The sequence below is a fragment of the Triturus cristatus genome, chromosome 2_1 (genome assembly GCF_964204655.1).
Source record: "Triturus cristatus chromosome 2_1, aTriCri1.1, whole genome shotgun sequence".
NCBI lineage: Eukaryota > Metazoa > Chordata > Amphibia > Caudata > Salamandridae > Triturus > Triturus cristatus.
Genome location: NC_140581.1, coordinates 677,289,740 through 677,308,183, shown reverse-complemented (window position 1 = coordinate 677,308,183; position 18,444 = coordinate 677,289,740). Strand labels below are relative to the sequence as shown.

At 43.0% G+C, this 18,444-nt stretch overlaps 1 protein-coding gene across 4 annotated transcripts in view; it reads left to right on the top strand.

Annotated features, from left to right (window-relative positions):
* EPB41L4A (erythrocyte membrane protein band 4.1 like 4A) overlaps nt 1-18,444 on the top strand; it is an 821,385-nt gene that overhangs the window by 422,347 nt on the left and 380,594 nt on the right. For all 4 annotated transcript variants that reach the window (XM_085632598.1, XM_085632596.1, XM_085632597.1 and 1 more), the window contains exon 7: nt 13,577-13,664. In XM_085632598.1, coding sequence (XP_085488724.1) covers nt 13,577-13,664 — 88 coding nt within the window. The remainder of the gene's footprint in view (nt 1-13,576; nt 13,665-18,444) is intronic.

Here is an 18,444-nt window from a genome sequence, read left to right as displayed (position 1 = left end):
ATTTTAGAGTGGGTGTATCAAGTGTTATATTAGGGTCTGATGAGGTGCATCAGATTTTGATGTGGATGATGTCATCAGTGATGTCATTTGAGATGTCATCAGTGATGTCTCTGACCATGTCATGAATAATTTTTTTTGTTTTTTTGTTCCTCATTCGCCATTAATCTCACTTCAAATTGCTCTCTAGGTATCTGTACTTTCTCTCAAGAGCTGAGGAGTATAGAATATTGGAAGTAGGGCCCCGCCTCCTGGTACCAGAAACACCTTGGAGATTAATAAAGAAACCACTGAGATACCTCTTCTACCAAGCTCTAAGAGCAAGATGACTTTCGCCGAAAAACCGCCACAATACCTGGCAGTACATGGCTTAGCCTGAAGAGTTTAATGGCATAATCATAGGACTCAAAGGAAAAAAAAAAATACACAAGGTTTCCACGATTTTACTTCGTCATCTGAACCGCCCATCTAAGTTGCAAAGGCTTCCAGAAAGCCTTCTTCTTGTCACTTCCTTGTCTGGCCAAATCCAATTTAGAGACTGCCAAAACTGAAGACTGCCAGTCCGTATAAGTGGGAGGACTTGATTCCGTCCATTTTACACAAATTTGCCTCCTAGCTAGTAGAATAGAGTAAGAAAAGGAGCACTCCAGCGAGACCAGTGATTTTTTCTGCAAGGCCAAATATTATTAGAGGTAGATCCATATTGATAGTACAGCCCAAAACACTTGTCAGAAAATCACCGACCTCTCCCCAGAAAGTGGCAAGAGAAGGGCATTCCATAAACATATGTATATCTGAGGCAGAAACCTGGCCACATTTTTTACAACTAACCGGTGGCCCGTTGGAAATTAATGTCAATTTGTGAGGAGTAAAATAGGCCCTATGGATGGTAAACAGGTGGTTTCTTTTTAACCAAGCTGGTTTCACAACTTCATGTAGAATCTTACATGATTTCTGCCATAATTTGGCCCAGTCCTGTGTAGTTAAAGAGCCCCCCCACAATTCCTCGGCTCGCTTGAATTCGCCATCTACTTCTTCCAACAGGGTTTGATACCAGAAGGAGACTTCTTTCCTCCCAGGGGGCTTAGTGACAAGCTGGTGTTCTAAAATGCTACCACAACCCATAGCATTTTTTCGTGGGCGAGATTGAACCCAGCTTGCCAGTTGATAATGTTTGAACCGGGAGAGTCCTCCCCAACCTTATCCTGGAGATGTTCCCAGGAAATGAGGGAATGAATGTCATGAATGATGTAATATGTGACGTCATCAGCAGTGCATTGCGGGGGCGCGAGTTATAGTTAGCTCAACTAACTATACCAGGGGAATTTCGATGGTTTTCTATGAGTGAAATGTCCAACTAACTATAACATCCCTGAAACCTATGGTTTTTTCAGTGAATTTCAAAGGTTTTTTAAAATGCTAATTTCTAACTATAACGTGCCTGAAACCTATGGTTTTTCCAGTGAATTTCAAAGGTTTTTTAAATGCTAATTTCTAACTATAACATGCCTGAAACCTATGGTTTTTTCAGTGAATTTCTAAGGTTTTTTAAATGCTAATTTCTAACTATAACGTGCCTGAAACCCATGGTTTTTTTCAGTGAATTTCAAAGGTTTTTTAAATGCTAATTTCTTAATATAATGTTCATTAAACCTATCTTTTTTTCTGTGTTTTTTAATTATCATCCCATTCTCAACTTGGTGAAAACTGCACATCTCACCACTCTTCCATCGATATCTTACGCCAACAAAATCGCCACAAATGAGAGCCACAACTAACGCTAATGAAATGCAAAGTAGACGTTCCCGTGCAAAAAAACACGAAAACACCACTTCCCCACATTTTCAACGACCAGCCAAATCTGCAATGTGATCCAAAAGCAGGCGATAAGCCGAGTTAGCAGTAACAAATTAACATCAACCTTTAAGTGGTGTAAGGAGGTAGACTATCTACTCCGTGAATTGGACCCAACTCACAGCCACATCTAAAGACCAACACGTGATAGAGCTACTGATCATGCAGCTCCGACACCCAACAAGGCCACAACACCCAGCGCCACCACCACCAGAACCTCCCCCCCCGCACCACCCCCTCTACTACCACGAGGCATCGCAAAACAGGACAACAGACCTTCCCAAAACGCCATGCCCCTCAGCCACACAATAGCTGAATGTTGGGAGATGTGGCAACCAACTATATATGAAGGAGACAAGTCACCCATCAGCAATAAAGCACACAATGCCAAGTGTAACGCTGATGTGCTGCACAGACCACGTCTCATCGCAGGGTGCGCACACGCTGAGTACTCCAGGTGCCACTAAGGACACCTTGGACACCTCAGCTCAGCACCATGTGACTCTGGGCAATAGCTCACTTAATAGCTCACAGAATTTCCACGCCAGCCTCGAGGGTCTTCAGACCCATAGGGGTGAGTAGTTTGCGCTTTACAAATACCGTATTGATTTGATACGTGCAAATTTACCTGTGCACTCCCTGTCCTTACGCAATACCTCACTTAATTTCCGTACCCAGCACTTTCAGACCGGTAGGTATGAGTAGTTCGCTTCACACCCCCTCTATAGCACACCCTAAACACCCCACAGAGGTTACAGTGCTCCTACCCTCCTCTTTCCTACTTTTTTCCCCTTACTTGCTTCGACAGAATCACAAAATGGCGGCCAACACTTCCTAGTTGCAACCGCTCGCAGCGCTCCCAACCAATAAGCAGCAAGCTCAAGCTCGTAACGCCTATTTCTCAAAAACTACTGAACGGATTTACACCAAATAAACAGAAGCGTGCTTTCCAGACCAAGGCCCTTCTCCCTGCCAAATTTGGGGTAATTCCGTTCACCCGTTTAACCTGTAGCCTTGTCTAAAGTTTCCTGTGGAAAATAACATGGAGAAAACATGTTTTGGGACCCCCCTTCTTTCTCGGCCCCCCCTTGACGAATCACCCCCAAACTTTCAACATAGGAGCTGATATGAACAAAGAATTAGTTTGGAAAATTTCATGAAGATTCATCAAACAACGCCAACGTTATAAGCTAATCAAGAAATGCTCTTCCTATGAAAACTTGCTCCTAACTATAACCACCTACTGGCGTCTGCCAGTAAATTTCTATATATATATATGTATATATATACATATATATATATATATATAACGTGAATTCCGCTGCAGGTGCCTTTCTCCCAATGTAACGGACACGGACCCAAACTGGTGCTAAAAAGTGTTTATTCCACCGTCGCCATAATATAACATATATATACATAATATATATATATATATATATATATATATATATATATATATATATATATATATATATATATATATATATATGCAAAAAAGAGGCAGAGAACTCTGGGTAGTTCTCAAGTTTAGGTGGAAAGCAGCTCTTCTATAGAGCACTCTCAACACCAGCGACACTCTAGATCTGCTCACCTCAAATGTCTGCTTTTCTATCAAAGTCTTTAAGCATAGGATTAGCACAGTGCTATCCACGCCGAGATAAAAAGGGACAAAGTCTTTTGCCATTTCTACAGCAAAGTATTTAAGCATAGGACTAGCACAGTGCTGTCCTTGCCGAGCTGTAAAATGATAAAAGCCATTTATCACTCCAGGTACAGTATTACAGCTTTGAATTGGTAAAATACCAACCGAGCCAACCTGAAATGAGTAAAAGCAACCCCTGACACAGTGTTTCGCTCTAATTAGAGCTCTTCAGAGAGGTATAGCTTTGTCCAGACACAAGGGAGCACCCAGTATAAGTCAAAGAAATACCCTTTCAGGCATAGAGTGACAAATAAATTATGCAAAAAAGAAGCAGAGAACTCTGGGTAGTCCTGAAGTTTAGGTGGAATAAAGCAGAAGGTGTGTCCGAAGTTGAGATTCAAGGGCAGAGTGGCTGAAAGTCATGATAACTGGTTACAAACCAGTTCTGAAATTGAGGTTGACTATTCCGCGTTCTTGTGAAGGCGTCACCGGTGATCATGGCATTCTGTCACTGGGCCCTTGAACCTCAACTTCGGAACCACATACACCATGTGCTGTATTCAAACCTTGCAACCTGGAAGCCTACCCATCAAATTGGTCCTTTTTTTTTGTATAACTTTGTTTTTATTATTATTGTTACTATAGTCACTGTATACAGTACATTTACACAAGGGTGTGTCACCATACAGACTGAATCTATGTATAAACAACTAATACATTTGTTATGTTCCACATTTCCAAAACCATTAACTTTTATAGGCTCCAATTGTGGGTCCTTAGCATGCTATATTTGCATACAGATTTAAACAAGGAGCAAGTAAATAAAAACAGATATACAACTCTAAACAGTGTACCCCACCGCCTGGAACACTTACAATGAATCCCTGCGCCGTTGTGTGCCCTACATCTATGACCCAACGTCCGCACCATAGCAGACCCATCAAATTGGTCCTTATTTCTTCGAAGCCCCCCTCACTCACCTTATGCGGGCAAAAAAAGTATGTTTTTCAAAAATTGGCGTTGATGAAGCCACATTGTACTTTCTAGTCACTGAACACTTGTTGGCTTGAGGCTTAAGTTTATTTGACAAAATGTGAGCTCCCTGGGACTACTAAAAATCATAACAAGCATTGGCATAGCCAATAGGTATCACCTTTGGGACCTTATAACTGTTTAGCCATGCAACAGTTGCTTAACTAAATACTTATAAGGTCCCAAAAGCGAGACCTATTGGCTATGTCAAGTGATCGCAGTCGCACGCGTCGCACGCGCCCACGCACATGCACTGTAGCTCTAGGCTGGCCTGGTAGCACTTTTTGGAGCCCTCTCAAAAAGTCTCGCCAGACCAGCGCATGCGCTGGGTCAGGCGAGACCTAAAAATGGCATTGTAAAAATCACTACATTCAGGTTCATAAATGCTACAATTGAATTGTAATGAAATTGCAGCCTTGGATCGAGTCCTCGTGTTCTTACCTATGCTGTGTAATTTAGATGCTTATACTAATGGCATATTGCATTCTATACAAATTCCCAAAAATGTGAGAACACCACCACCTTCTGCAGTCCTGAAAGGTTTGGAATAAATATTTACTCGTCTTCTGTCCCAACATTCACACGTCACACGTTTATGTGTGTGCTCTGTGGATGGTTTTCTACCCACTCTCGACTCAATTACCAGCTCTCTATTTTCCTTATGTTATTTGTTTGCTGTGTGTCTAGTACTGTGTAATTACCACGCAAGGTCCCTTTTGCTGAGGCTCTTTCAAAACCTTGTCTGCCTTTTGAAAGGATCTAACGTCAAGATAGCATGAAAATGAAAGATCTGCCACTCCCTGCCTGAATGCAATTACTTCCATATCTCGAAAATGAAGCTAATGAGGCAAATTAATCTCATTAGCAGCTCACTGAAAATAGGAGAAAGGCTTTTAGCAGGATAGCTTTCAACTGTCAGGACGATTCCTGCTGGGAACTTTGATTTGGCTAGGAACAACAGAAAAAGGCGGTATCTACTTTTGTGCATCTTATTGAGGGAACAGTTTTCTAGCGGCATAAAACTGTAGATAGTCATTTACATGAGAAGTCTGAACTTTGAACTGCACCATGCGTACCTAAGGTTAACAGCAGATAGAATATTTGATTCTTGTGGGATATATGACTCTGGCTCACCACAGGCTTCCGTAGTTAGAATCCACTCCTTGTACTAGAGGAGCTCTTGACAGTTCTTGTGGGAAACAGTCAGGGGCCTGGGTCAATAACTGCATGCTGGAGCCCCACTTGACAAAAACAACTGATTCTACGTCTAACAAAGGCCCTCCTGTCACAGAGAAAACAGAGCAGCTACAGTATCTGACTCCATCTAGTGTTTGTCTCATCATTAATAAATAAAAAGGCAGGCTAGCTTTATACATTTAGAAAGTGATTTTGTAGTGTGGGATCCTGCAAAAGTGTGGGACCTGGAGCATAAATCCCCCTCTTCCCCCATCTCCTGTGATGACCCTGGTAACAGCATCACTTCTGTGAGTGTGTATCCACCTCTGGTGGTGTCACAATCAAGTCTATGACTTTGTTAGTATAGTTCGAAGATTTTGTGACATTATCAGTCCTGGACTATCTTGTGTATCCTTGCCCTAGGTGTGTCAGATCATGAGCAGTGCCCGGGCCCCGTCAGTAACAAAATACTTCTATGGCAATGCCAGGTCCACTCAAAGCTAAAATTCGGTCCTCGTCAATGCTTAAACCATTCCAGAGGTACAGTAGCTTCCATGGCACCGATAAGCCACTGTCAATGGCAGATCTCCCCCACCCCCGCATTGCACAGCTCTTGCCAATGATAGAACCCCAGTGAAAGTGCATGCTCTGAACATTTTAGTTTTGCAACAGGGGAGATGAGTTTATTTACGAAAAATGAAGACAAATATTTTATGGGGGAAATTAGTGTATAGTTCGGAAATGAAAGCTAGTATTTAGTGGCACTTTGCCACATACATTTCAGTCCAATATTTAAGTCATTAATCAGAGCTGAGTTGGGAATCAATGTTGCAGTTTCTGATATTGTGCCAATATTTCTTTGGTGCGAGATGGCATTTGCTGCTACTTTTATTTCATAGCTTGTAAAAACATTTCATGATCTATAGTGCTTGCTTTTTATGACATTATTATCACGAAATATAATTCTGCTTAACAGGTCTGTACGATTGGTGAGTCCTAATGGATAAATCTGCAGTTTGAACCAGAAAGGCCTCTCTAACCTGTTCCAGTATTGTTTTCTGAACCAGTGAGATGTCTGATCAAAAGAATAGTTCTGGAGTGTAATGTGTGAAATTGTGAGATCTATGACACTTTCATTTCCCATCCTGACCCTGCAAGATTGCCTGTCATGTTATTTGTGTGGTTATCTAATTGGACGTGTTAGACTGGGAAAATGAAAGTATGTAGAAGATAGAAGTGACAGGAGATACTTTTATATTTTGAAAATGACCTTGTCAAACCCAGAGTGTTTATATTGTCTGTAAAACTTACCCCTCTCTCTGTACGTCTGTGCATTACTGTGCAGTATGCACTCCCCATCACTGTTCCTAGTTGTGTTGAATTCACACCATTCTGTACACCATTGCATTGCCTTGTAGCTTTGTTCATGTTCTATAAATTCACAAACATCCAAAACGTGTAGCTTTTAAGTTAATTATTATGAAACTAGTTCCTTAAAATGTTCCTTTTGTCGATTGTGGCTAGTGGTAAGGTGTTCCACACCTCCAGTCACAGTAGACCCAGTGCTGCTATTTTGGGGTAACTTAGGCAGTACGTTGAAATAGGTCTTTGAATGGGCATTTTACTTATTTATTGATTATAGTATAAGCGTCTTGGCTACTTCAAAGAGTGTGAGGACTGTCCTGTCCCATATTTTCTGTCTGTATGCATGTTGTGTAGGGAAGTTAGCACTGGGCAGGTCCTTTTTAAAGCCTTTCCTGGAAAGGTTGTAATTTTCTTCCACATTAAGGCCGCGTTTCAGTGGGTTCTGATAGTCCAGCTGCCTGGGCTTCCAAATATCCGCCTCCATGTTTGCTCTGTCTAAGGCTTCTGAGAGGTCAGGTATGCTGTTGATGGTCACACATTTCTGTTGGGCATGTAGTGAAAAGCCAGTTCTCTCAGAAATCCTGGGCCTTGTGCATGATATAGAGAACTTTGAATTTTTTTCTTGAACCTTCAGTGCTCCCCAACCCTTGTGGTGAGAGTTTTGCTCTACAATAAATCAATTAATGTACTTAAGGAGACATCCCACTGTATCGTGCTGAACACATGTTAATTGTGCTGTGTGAATTCCATGCTGTATGTTATACAATGAAGGACCAGCAGGGGCCATGGGATTGTGGTGATACCGATTGCATGCTGGAATTAGAGGGCAGTGTTGCATTTTTTGTTGACTAAAGAATAAATGTAAATAATAATGCAGTATTGCAGTATTTTTCACAACTTTGTACATTTATTAATGCATGATATGGAAAAAACCAAACAATGTAATTTATATATTTATGTAGGTTTATAAATCATTGTTGGTGTAGAAACACTACATGCATAAGTCTGAGTTGTTTAAAGGGACCAGCCCTTCAACAAAAAAAGGGGGAGTCGATGGGGGTTGATTATTAAATACATTTCTCTTTTAAGATGTAGGATTTCATAGATATCTCTTTTAAATGTGGATCTAGTGATTTGCAGAGGTTGACTCCTTTTGCGCTGATGATTCCCCTCACATCTCTTGTTTTAAGGGAGACAAACACATCTGCTTTGCTAGATCTGGGATGTAGCCCTATGTTGTGGAGGGAGCGCTTAGTTTGGAGGTATCATCTCTGTGCAGTGGTTCAAAACTGTACTCAGAACTGCAATTCTTAATACATAAAGTAGTACTACTCATTTAGTACAGAATGCAATTCACAAACCTACAGCTGAAGGCCTTTGCCTTGCCTATTTTTTCTGTGCAAAGATCTCTGTCAGAGTAGTAGCAATCTCTGTACGCATAGGTGTATGTTTGAGTTGTAAATATGGGAGTACCAGGGGAGTTGTGGGAGAATATCTACTATTAAATGGGACGGGTTTAGGTAAATTTAAGGAGGGGGTTAGGGAAGGACATACTAATATAAACATACATCTGCAAAAGAGTAAGTCCATTGTTATTCACAAACTACTCGTCTAAAGTTACTACAACCCTAATGGTGTCAAAACTGGTGTAATTGTATTTCAGCCCAGCCTTGGAGTGAAAATATGGAGGCAGTTAAAAAAAATAACCCACCCCATAGAAATTGATGTTAAATAAATCGAATTAGTTCAAACGCACACCTAACTATAAATACCCAGTGGCTACTGACACTGGATAATATATATATATATATGTGTATATATATATACCCAGCTCAGAGGTTGCCCATCAGTTAAGAAGCACTCGAGTTGCAGAGTTCGCATACAGCATTTATTGTGTACAAACGGAGTCCAAATGGCGATCACAATTAACCAGCTGCACTGTGTGCCTGGCGCGTTTCGAAAAATTCTTCATCAGAGGCATGGCGGCTTGTGTGCAGATTCGGCGTTTCCAGCGTCTTAAATTCTTGATGGCACGCCCATAGGTGGGCTGTCTGAATAGAACTGTGCCGTGAATGCTGGGATTTGTGGTGCCATACAATCCATAATGGCTGCACAACTTAATACTGCTGAAATGTCGAGCCCTGTATGAGCCTCAGCATCTTGGCTCTGTTTTTATCCCTCTTCGCGACTCCACTCGTAGGTGCGACGATTATCTCACCAAGTGGTCCCCTTTAAAGCGGGGTGATGCATTCTCTGCGGCAGGACGGCCGCATCATAATATCCAGCTCAGACGTTGCCCATCAGTTAAGAAGCACTCGAGTTGCAGAGTTCGCATTTGGACTCTGTTTGTACTCAATAAATGCTGTATGCGAACTCTGCAACTCGAGTGCTTCTTAACTGATGGGCAACCCCTGAGCTGGGTGTGTGTGTGTGTGTGTGTGTGTGTGTGTATATATATATATATATATATATATATATATATATATATATATATATATATATATATATATATATATATATATATATATATATATATATATATATATATATATATATATATATATATATATATATATATATATATATATATATATATATATATATATATATATATATATATATATATATATATATATATATATATATATATATATATATATATATATATATATATATATATATATATATATATATATATATATATATATATATATATATATATATATATATATATCATAGGTTTCACACATGTTATAGTTAGCTGGACATTTTACTGATAAAAAACCAATGAAATTCCCCCGTTATAGTTACTGTAGGCAACTATAACTCACGCGACCGTAATCCTCTGCTGATGCTAATACTGTATTTAGACACTTATTTGCCCATGTCTTCTTCCATTAAATTTTAGCTATACATATATTACAAATATTTTTTTTTCATAAAGACACATATGTCATCAGCAGAGGATTACGGTCGCGTGAGTTATAGTTGCCTACAGTAACTATAACGGGGGAATTTCATTGGTTTTTTATCAGTAAAATGTCCAGCTAACTATAACATGTGTGAAACCTATGGTTTTTTCAGTGAATTTGCAAGGTTTTTTAAATGCTAATTCCTAACTATAACGTGTGTGAAACCTATGGTTTTTTCAGTGAATTTGTACGGTTTTTTAAATGCTAAGTTACTTTACGCCATTTGTGGCGTGCGCGCCCACTTAACGCAGTTCGTTCCGTGCGCGCACGGTGCGCTTCGCGCACCGTGCGCGCACAGTGAGCACGCGGTGCGCTTCGCGCACCGCGTGTCCACGTTACGCTAGATGGGCCCTGAACGCACGATGCGCTTCGCGCACCGTGCGCACATGGAGGAAACATATGATGAGCATCGTTGTGACAGGTAAAATATATGTTTTGTCATGAAAAGATAAGCCATGCACAACTGGTGCCCTTCGGCCACCAGTTGCACACGGGGTGGAGAGAATGTGGATATTTTTTTTATTTTTTAATATTGGCTACCGTACGCGTACGGTAAGCGTAATCGGCGAAATTTTCGAAAAAATTAAAATTGCTTTTTTTCACTAAGGGGATCGTTGGGGACTCCCTCGACATGGCTAGGTGCTTGGGAGTTGTCTAAACAGCCCCTTTACATGTTTTTTCACTTTGTTTTTCAACCCCCTGTCAGAGTGCGAGAGAGAAAATGGCGGCCGCCGCTTCCTGGTTTAGACAGATTCGAATGTTTACTAAGATCTAACGGCCAATCAGAATCGCGCTCGCGCACGTCACCGTACGCGTACGGTAAGCGCACCGTAAGCGCACCGTAAGCTGGCTCAGATATATATATTGATTTAAAGGCTATTTTCTCAGAATCTACTGAACAGATTTACACCAAACCTACAAAAGGCACTTCCTTGACCTGGGGACTACCTCTCTGCCAAATTTCATTAAATTCTGTTCAGCCGTTCGGGCTGTAGCCCTGTCTAAAGGTCCTATGGAAAAATGCATGGGAAAAACGCGTTTTGGGACCCCCCTTTTATCTCAGCCCCCGCTTGACGAATCCCCCCGAGACTTTCAGGGTAGGAGCGGAGCGGAGCGCCCCACCTATTTTGAAAATTTCGCGAGGATTCGTCGACCGGCGCCAAAGTTATTCAAAATAGAATGTTGCGGATTTCCTATGGAAACGTGGTCCTAACTATAACTACCTACTGGCGACCGCCAGTAGGTAATATATATGTATATGTATACACATACATATATATATATATATTCACTGAAAAAAACAACGATTAGAGGGACTTTATAGTTAGGCTGACATTTCACTCAGTAGTTATAGTTAGCTGAGCTAACTATAGCTCGTGACCCCACAATGCACTGCTTATGACCTCACATATTGCATCAATCATTACATGGTCAGTGACATCACTGATGACATCTCAAATGATATCACTATTTTTAAACATTGCATTATGTAAATTACTGAAAAATACACTTGATTAAATATAGTGGTGACTTTTGGAGAAAGCTGATAATAGGGTCACTGTTTATATTTTGGGGTTGTGACTCTTTGGCAATGTAACTCTACCTGAGTGCAGTCATGACCTGTGTGACCAACCGCACACTGTGCATGCCAGAATGCTGTGTGTGGTGTGGGGCTGGCTGCCCGCAGAGGGATGGACGAAGGCTTGGGGTTATTTGCCTGCAGAGTGTTAGACGCGTTTGTCAAGCCCAAAAGTAACTATTACTCGTGTCGTGTCCTTGCCATGCACAGCTAACTACCCCACATATTACATCACTCATTATAACAATGTGATGTTCTGTTTCATCATTGATAGCATCACTGCATGAGCTATAGTTACTTTAGGGCACAAGTTATAGTTACTTGCGATAACTATCATGTAAAAACTTACATTGTCACTGAAATTTTCACCTAAGTATAAACATCACTTCAACTTTTGGTTATTTTCAGTGCATTATTCTTGCAAAAAAAGTATCAAAAGTATTTAAATAACTAAAATAAATGTTAAATATTTTAAAACATTAAAGGTTGGTAACAGAATTTAAAAGTGTAAAGTTACTGCTGGTAAGCTTCAACCTGTTCGTGGAGATCCTTGCCATGTAAGTGGAGATCTCCCTGTAGGAAAAAATATAGAAAATGATAAAAGTTTATTATTCTTGCAAAAATGTTATCAAAAGTACTTAAATATCTAAAATAAATGTAAATTAATGTAAAACATTTATTATCAACCTAGAAATATTTAAATACAATACAGCACAAATACCTCATCAAAATAAATGTTTTCAATAATACACTAATTTAAATATGATTTAAAAGTATAAATAATATATTTTAAACAATGATTAAAACAAATGACCCACTTTCCCTAGCATTTTTATTTTTATTTAATACTTAGTATATTTGGTTAAAAGTTATACATGTATTCAATTTAAACAATGTTTAATTTGGTAATAAACGTTTAATTTAGTTTTTAAATAATAAAATCATTAATTAATAATTATACATAATTGTTTCCATATATAAACTTTTATACTTTTCTATATACTTTCCTACAGGGATGTCTCCACTTACATGGCAAGGATCTCAACGATCAGGTTGAAGCTTACCAGCAGTAACTTTACACTTGTAAATTCTGTTACAGGATGCACCACCCTTTAATTTGAGTAGGTGGAGATATGTAAGTCTAAACCTTGGAGTAAAACTCCACTCAGAAATGATGAATAGCAAAAAAGTGGAGAGATACACCTAGATGTAGTAGTGATTGGGTCCTATCTTTGTTCAACCAGGAGCCAGCGGTGGTGTGTGGGGGGAAGGAGGGAGTTTAAAGGCCGGAGTGATGTGATCAGGTTTATTCATAAATATATTACAACATTGTGATGCACGGGTCTCACCTTGTCAGCCCATATACACTGAGAAATATTCGTTGATGTAATCGGTGCGGCCCCCATTGTGCTTCCTGCACACTGCACATAAAGTGTTGATGTCTCACTGTACAAAACCTACCAGCAGACAAAATATTGTCCTTTGGGAGCCCTTGTATCTTGATGAACTCTTAGTAATGATGCGGTTCTTACAATGAGCCCTTTCATCTGCTTTGTCTCGCGCCGGCGAGGCTGCAAAGTGATGTTTGTGATGAGTAGCGTGGCTGTGTTCAAAGGGGCCGCTGGGAGTTCATGGCGTGGAAAGGTGAAAGTGTTTGCTGGTGGAGTTCACATACGTCTGACAGCTGATGTGACAGCCTGTAATAGAGCCAGGTAATAGATTGAGCACAGAGGCATACCAGGAGCCCGCAGTGTCAGGGGGTGTGAAGGCAGCCCTCAGACACGCGCTGGAATCCTGGAGATGCGTGAAATGGCAGCCCTCACGTCTGGGCCGATAACACGCGCCGAACAGACAGATGGGGGAGTAACCTGTCTTGTTTGTTGTTCTTTCGTAGGGGGTATCACGTGCCGAACAGACAGATGGACAAAATAACCTGTCGTGTTTGCTGTTCTTTCCTAGGGGGCAGGTGCCTGCTGAGGCGGAAACAAACTACTTAGGAGTTGCCAAATCCCTTGAAATGTATGGTGTGGACCTGCATCCCGTCTACGTAAGTGCGCGCTCAGTTTATAATTTAAATATGACATGACCAGGCATCTGTTTGTTCGTGGTATTTCTCTGCAGTGTGCGTGAAGCCCAATATGTACCATTCGTACCGCCTCTTGGCCCCGGGACCGTGGGAGGGAGGGCTGCCATGTTTTGCCCGAGAAGGTACTTGTCAGAGACTACACATTTCCAATAACTCACCCTACACGCTGTAGCGTGCTGCACCTGTAGGCAAGCGCATCAGCGCCCCACAAAGGGATAGTCAGCGGTATATACATGTTGCAATACAACACCATATAATGTGGCTACAACATTGCTGTGACTGTGGAGTTACTTACATGATCCCTACACAGACATCACCCGACTACTGACGTTCACAGAATGGAGACGCCTTATGCAGCTGTAGAATAATGCACCTCGCAGTGTGTGATGAGGCCGACGCCTTCAGTGATGGAAGCAGTCGCTTGTCAGATTTACAGCTGTGCCTTATGGTTGGGGTGATGGCTGTCATGTGTATTTTTATGTGGTTTAAAAAACTCCCCCAGGCTACACTTCTTTCCCCTCTGACCTGTCACCCCCTTGCCCTCTTCACCCGGGTCAAAGGCCATTGGGAAGTCTGATGCGTTTTCTAGAGCACTGAGTGTGACCCTGACTTTAATTGCTCAGTTCTTTGACTTTGGTTTTCATGTGGACGACGAGAGGTGACTGAGCAAGGCAGTGAGCTGAACGAGACCCTTTCTTCCCCTTGCCTGTTCCTTTCTCTTCTCCTCGCCCCCTTCCCTTGGTACAGTCCTCTCTCTGGCTGGCTCATATGCTTCGCTCGAGCTGGCCCCAGAAGCGCTAGTATTTCAGCTCTCTAACATGAGAGGGAATTTCAGTGCTCTAAAATGAGAAGAGAGTCTAAAAAGGTGTAATGCTGCAGGGTAAGTTGCTGGTTGGAGTCTTTATAAATTTGAATGTCTCTTGAACCGCATCGTATTTTATAAGCAGGGCTACTGGAATTATGTGATTCTGCGGCTCCAGTTTTTTTACTCATAATCTGTGCACAGGCAGCTTTACCATGTGTAAAAAAGACAAAATAATGAAATGATACTATCAAAAAATGTGCTGCATTAGCCACATCATTTACGTTTTCTTGTCGCATAATTTAGTCAATTCCACCGCATAATTTTGTGCTCCCCTGCCACATAATTCCGGTGGCCTGCTTATAAGGACAGTGGTATCACCAGCAGAAAAATCCCCCTTCCTGGACAAGGGGTTAGGATGTGTTATTATTCAAACCGTCTGCACTGCCTTCTTTCCTGAATGAATCCTAGATCTCAGCTGTCTTTTCGACAAGTTCTGGGCTTTTTCTCAGAGACTGAAATCGGTCCTTTTGGCGTCACACACTCCCTAGTTATTTCAAAGGGAAAACATACAAGCAGAACAATATCAGATGTTTTAACCCGTGTGCCCCATAGTCTAAGTTGGTCCAAAAATGAATTCACAGCCAACTGAGGACTTGAGCCGAAGACACAACTCTCCTCCGCAATGGCGGAGGAGCGTCACCTCACTGGCTCAGAGCCACCAGCTGAAAAATAAAAAAATATTATATTATTGTTTTTTTTCCAGCTGCTGACTGAGCCAGAGGTTGCAGGGAGGGGCAGGGCCAGGCCATGGGAGGGGGGAGGAGGAGTGCTATGTGCACTTCTAAGTGCGCATGTCACTTTGGCCGGCCGGTCTTAGGCCGGTCAAACTGACATGCACATTTAGATTTCTCCAACCCAGCTGTATTGCACAGCTAGGTTAGAGAAACAAGACATACTCCCTGTGCCTGAGCGAGCGTTAAACCAGACGGCTCAGGCCAATCCCCCACTGCTCTTGTGCTTGAGAGCAGCATGAAGATTGGATGGGGAGTCCGTAATTCTGGCCTAGAGACTGCTGGGACCAGGAACTGGTAGGAGAGGCGTGTGAGGCGGCAAGCAGCACCTGGTAAGTTTAATTTTTTATTATTAACCCCCAGCATGCTTCCCACGCACACTCACCCTCCTGTGCCCCCTCCTCCCGCCTCACCACTTCTTATCAGTGTCGCCCGCCACTGGCAGAAGATCACTTTTTTGTAGGGTCAATTGAAGCTCTGCTTTCTAAACACGATCAATTTTCCCAGTTAGACTTTTAAACAAACTCGGTTCGTGGATGGGGCCAAGATCTTTGGTGCTGTAGATAAGGTGGCTTTATGCTGCCCACTGGCTCATAGTGCTTCCAGGAACACCCTGGCGCCCTCTGCAGCTTCTTAGCCTTGCCTTGCCACTTCACTGGACCTGACCACATGTATGATAGATACTGTTTGGGCTCACCCATTTCACCTTTGACGCTACAGAACAGTGCCAGGGTGTAAATGGCTGTTTTTATGTTTGGCCCGCCCAGCCCCTCACCTCTACAGATAAGACGTTATGAAGCGATTGGCGCCTTGCGTCTGGGCTTGTAGTCAGCGCTCCATTCGTCATGATCAGAGGGGGGAGAATTATTAACAGTGATTAGAACTCGTTTCTGAAGTGAACATTCTCGGCATACTTGTAAATAGAACAAGAAATAGAAACTCAGGTTCATGAATACAAGTGATAAGCGATCTATTGGAGAAAAAACAGACCGCTGGATTGAGATCTGGAGTGCAGCTGGGCAGATCAGATAAATCCTGCCTCTGATGATCACTTTCCAGCTGAAAATATGAAAGTGATCCCTGGAGCCGATTCGTCATTCTGTCTCCTGCACAGAGAATGTTGGATGCTGCCTCCTTCTCTGGGTCAGACTCACTGCCTGAGGGCTCTTGCTGCTTCATCAGTCGGCGTCGGTCATGCCAGCCCTCTCCACAACCAAGTTCAACTCCGGTGCACAGAAGCAGACCAGTGGCGTCACTAGGGTTGGTGTCACCCGGTGCGGGTAACTCATGGTGGCACCCCCTCACGACTTACCGCATGGACCTCCTCCACTCCGAGTCCGCCAGTGGCCTATTAACCAAAAGTCAAACTTAGTTCCAATTAATTCCGAGTAAGAAGTTTGGCTTGCTGCTCACTCGGCTCTCACCTCAGGAACGACCAGCTTGTTCTGCGGCGACATCAGTCGTCTGTCGACTGTCGAGCATGCTAGAGGGGTTCCAGGGTGGGCAGGCAGCACGGGGCTCACATGAAGAAATCCACTTGTGATAGCTCACCTAATCTCCCTGATGGCCCCCAGTGCCTTGACACCCTTAAGGGGTTGCTATGTTCGAGCTTTACAAATACCTTGGACTGCCCCACTTGAAGAAGTCTTGGACTGACACCCTGAGGAAACTTTGGACTGCCCCCTGAAGAAGTCTTGTACCACCCCCCTGAGGAAAGCTTGGACTACCCTACTTTACTGCCCTGGGGGTCAATACTAGAGGGCTTTACTTGATGCACAGGCAGCGCAGCTTTGGGTCCGATACAAGGACACTGGGGGTAAAACTCTCGATTTGACACAGTTGAGCCTAGTAACCCCTCAGTGCCCCTTCATAAGTGAGGACAGCCTGGTGTTGGGTTACAGGGAGCGTCCCCGCTGCGCTGCAGAGACTTGAACAATCTGCGCGCTCAGAGACAAGGCTGCCTGACAAGGACACTGGGAGGGAAAAGCGCCTATGAAATAATAAAGCGCTCTCCGTGGGTCTCGAAGCGCTCCAACGGCGCAGGCACGGGTAGAGAAGGCAAAATGGGCAAAATATAGTACATACACTAGCATTGGAATACAAGGGAAGGTACACGAGAAGAAAAGGGTCTGGGTGGGGGAGAGGGTAGCGCCACCCCCGAACAACAGTGTGAATCATTCTTTAGCCCACTTTCATCGCAGCAGCGCTACTCTGCTGGCTGTTTTTGATGGAGTTATTGTTTCTGGCCTATTAACCAAAAGTCAAACTTAGTTTGCATTAATTCCGAGTAAGGCGTTTGCCTTGCTGCTCACTCGGCTCTCACCTCAGGAACGACCAGCTTGTTCTGCGGCGACATCAGTCGTCTGTCGACTGTCGCTAGAGGGGCTCCAGGGTGGGCAGGCAGCACGGGGCTCACATGAAGAAATCCACTTGTGAAATGTAACATAGGCAAAGCGGCCTTCTGAGGCCTAGTCGGGCAACTTCCTGGGACCCTGTGACAGTGCGCTGGTGGCTGCAGGAACTGACTGCGACTGCGCTCATCTGTTGATCCGATCCCGCTCAGCGTGAGCCCATCAACATCAATTAACCAGCAGAGGGGGCGTGGCTGATACTCAGCGATGACGTCAAGGAACCTGGGAGAGCAGCCTCTGCGCTTGTCAGAGAGGTACAACGTTTCATTAGGCTCAGGGTTCCTCCTGATTATAAAGCAGAGCAGAGGCGAGGCTGCAGAGCTGTGTTACACAGCTAACCAGATTGGTGTCAGTGCTTAATTTGTAAAAAAGCAAAGTGCCGGAGCTCTCATCAGGAGGCAGCATGCACCAGCCCACTTCTCTGGTTAGCACCTGCGCCGCCTACAACAAAACCATCTACTAACCATAAAAGTGGAGTGAGGACGTGGCGTAATGGCCAGAGCTGGCGACTTCAGAGCACGGGAACCAGGTTTGTGTCTTGGCTGCGGCTCAAGTCAACATCCTGTGATTCTGGGCAAATCACTCAATCTCCCCCTGTATATGAATATGTCCTTAACTAGTGCTCCTGAAAAGTGCCAGTGCTCAGCACTGGAAAACACCGGCTCAAATTAGTCACTGTTCATAAGGTGCAGATTAGAAGTGAGATGCAGTTTTCACTTATTTGTATGCCATTG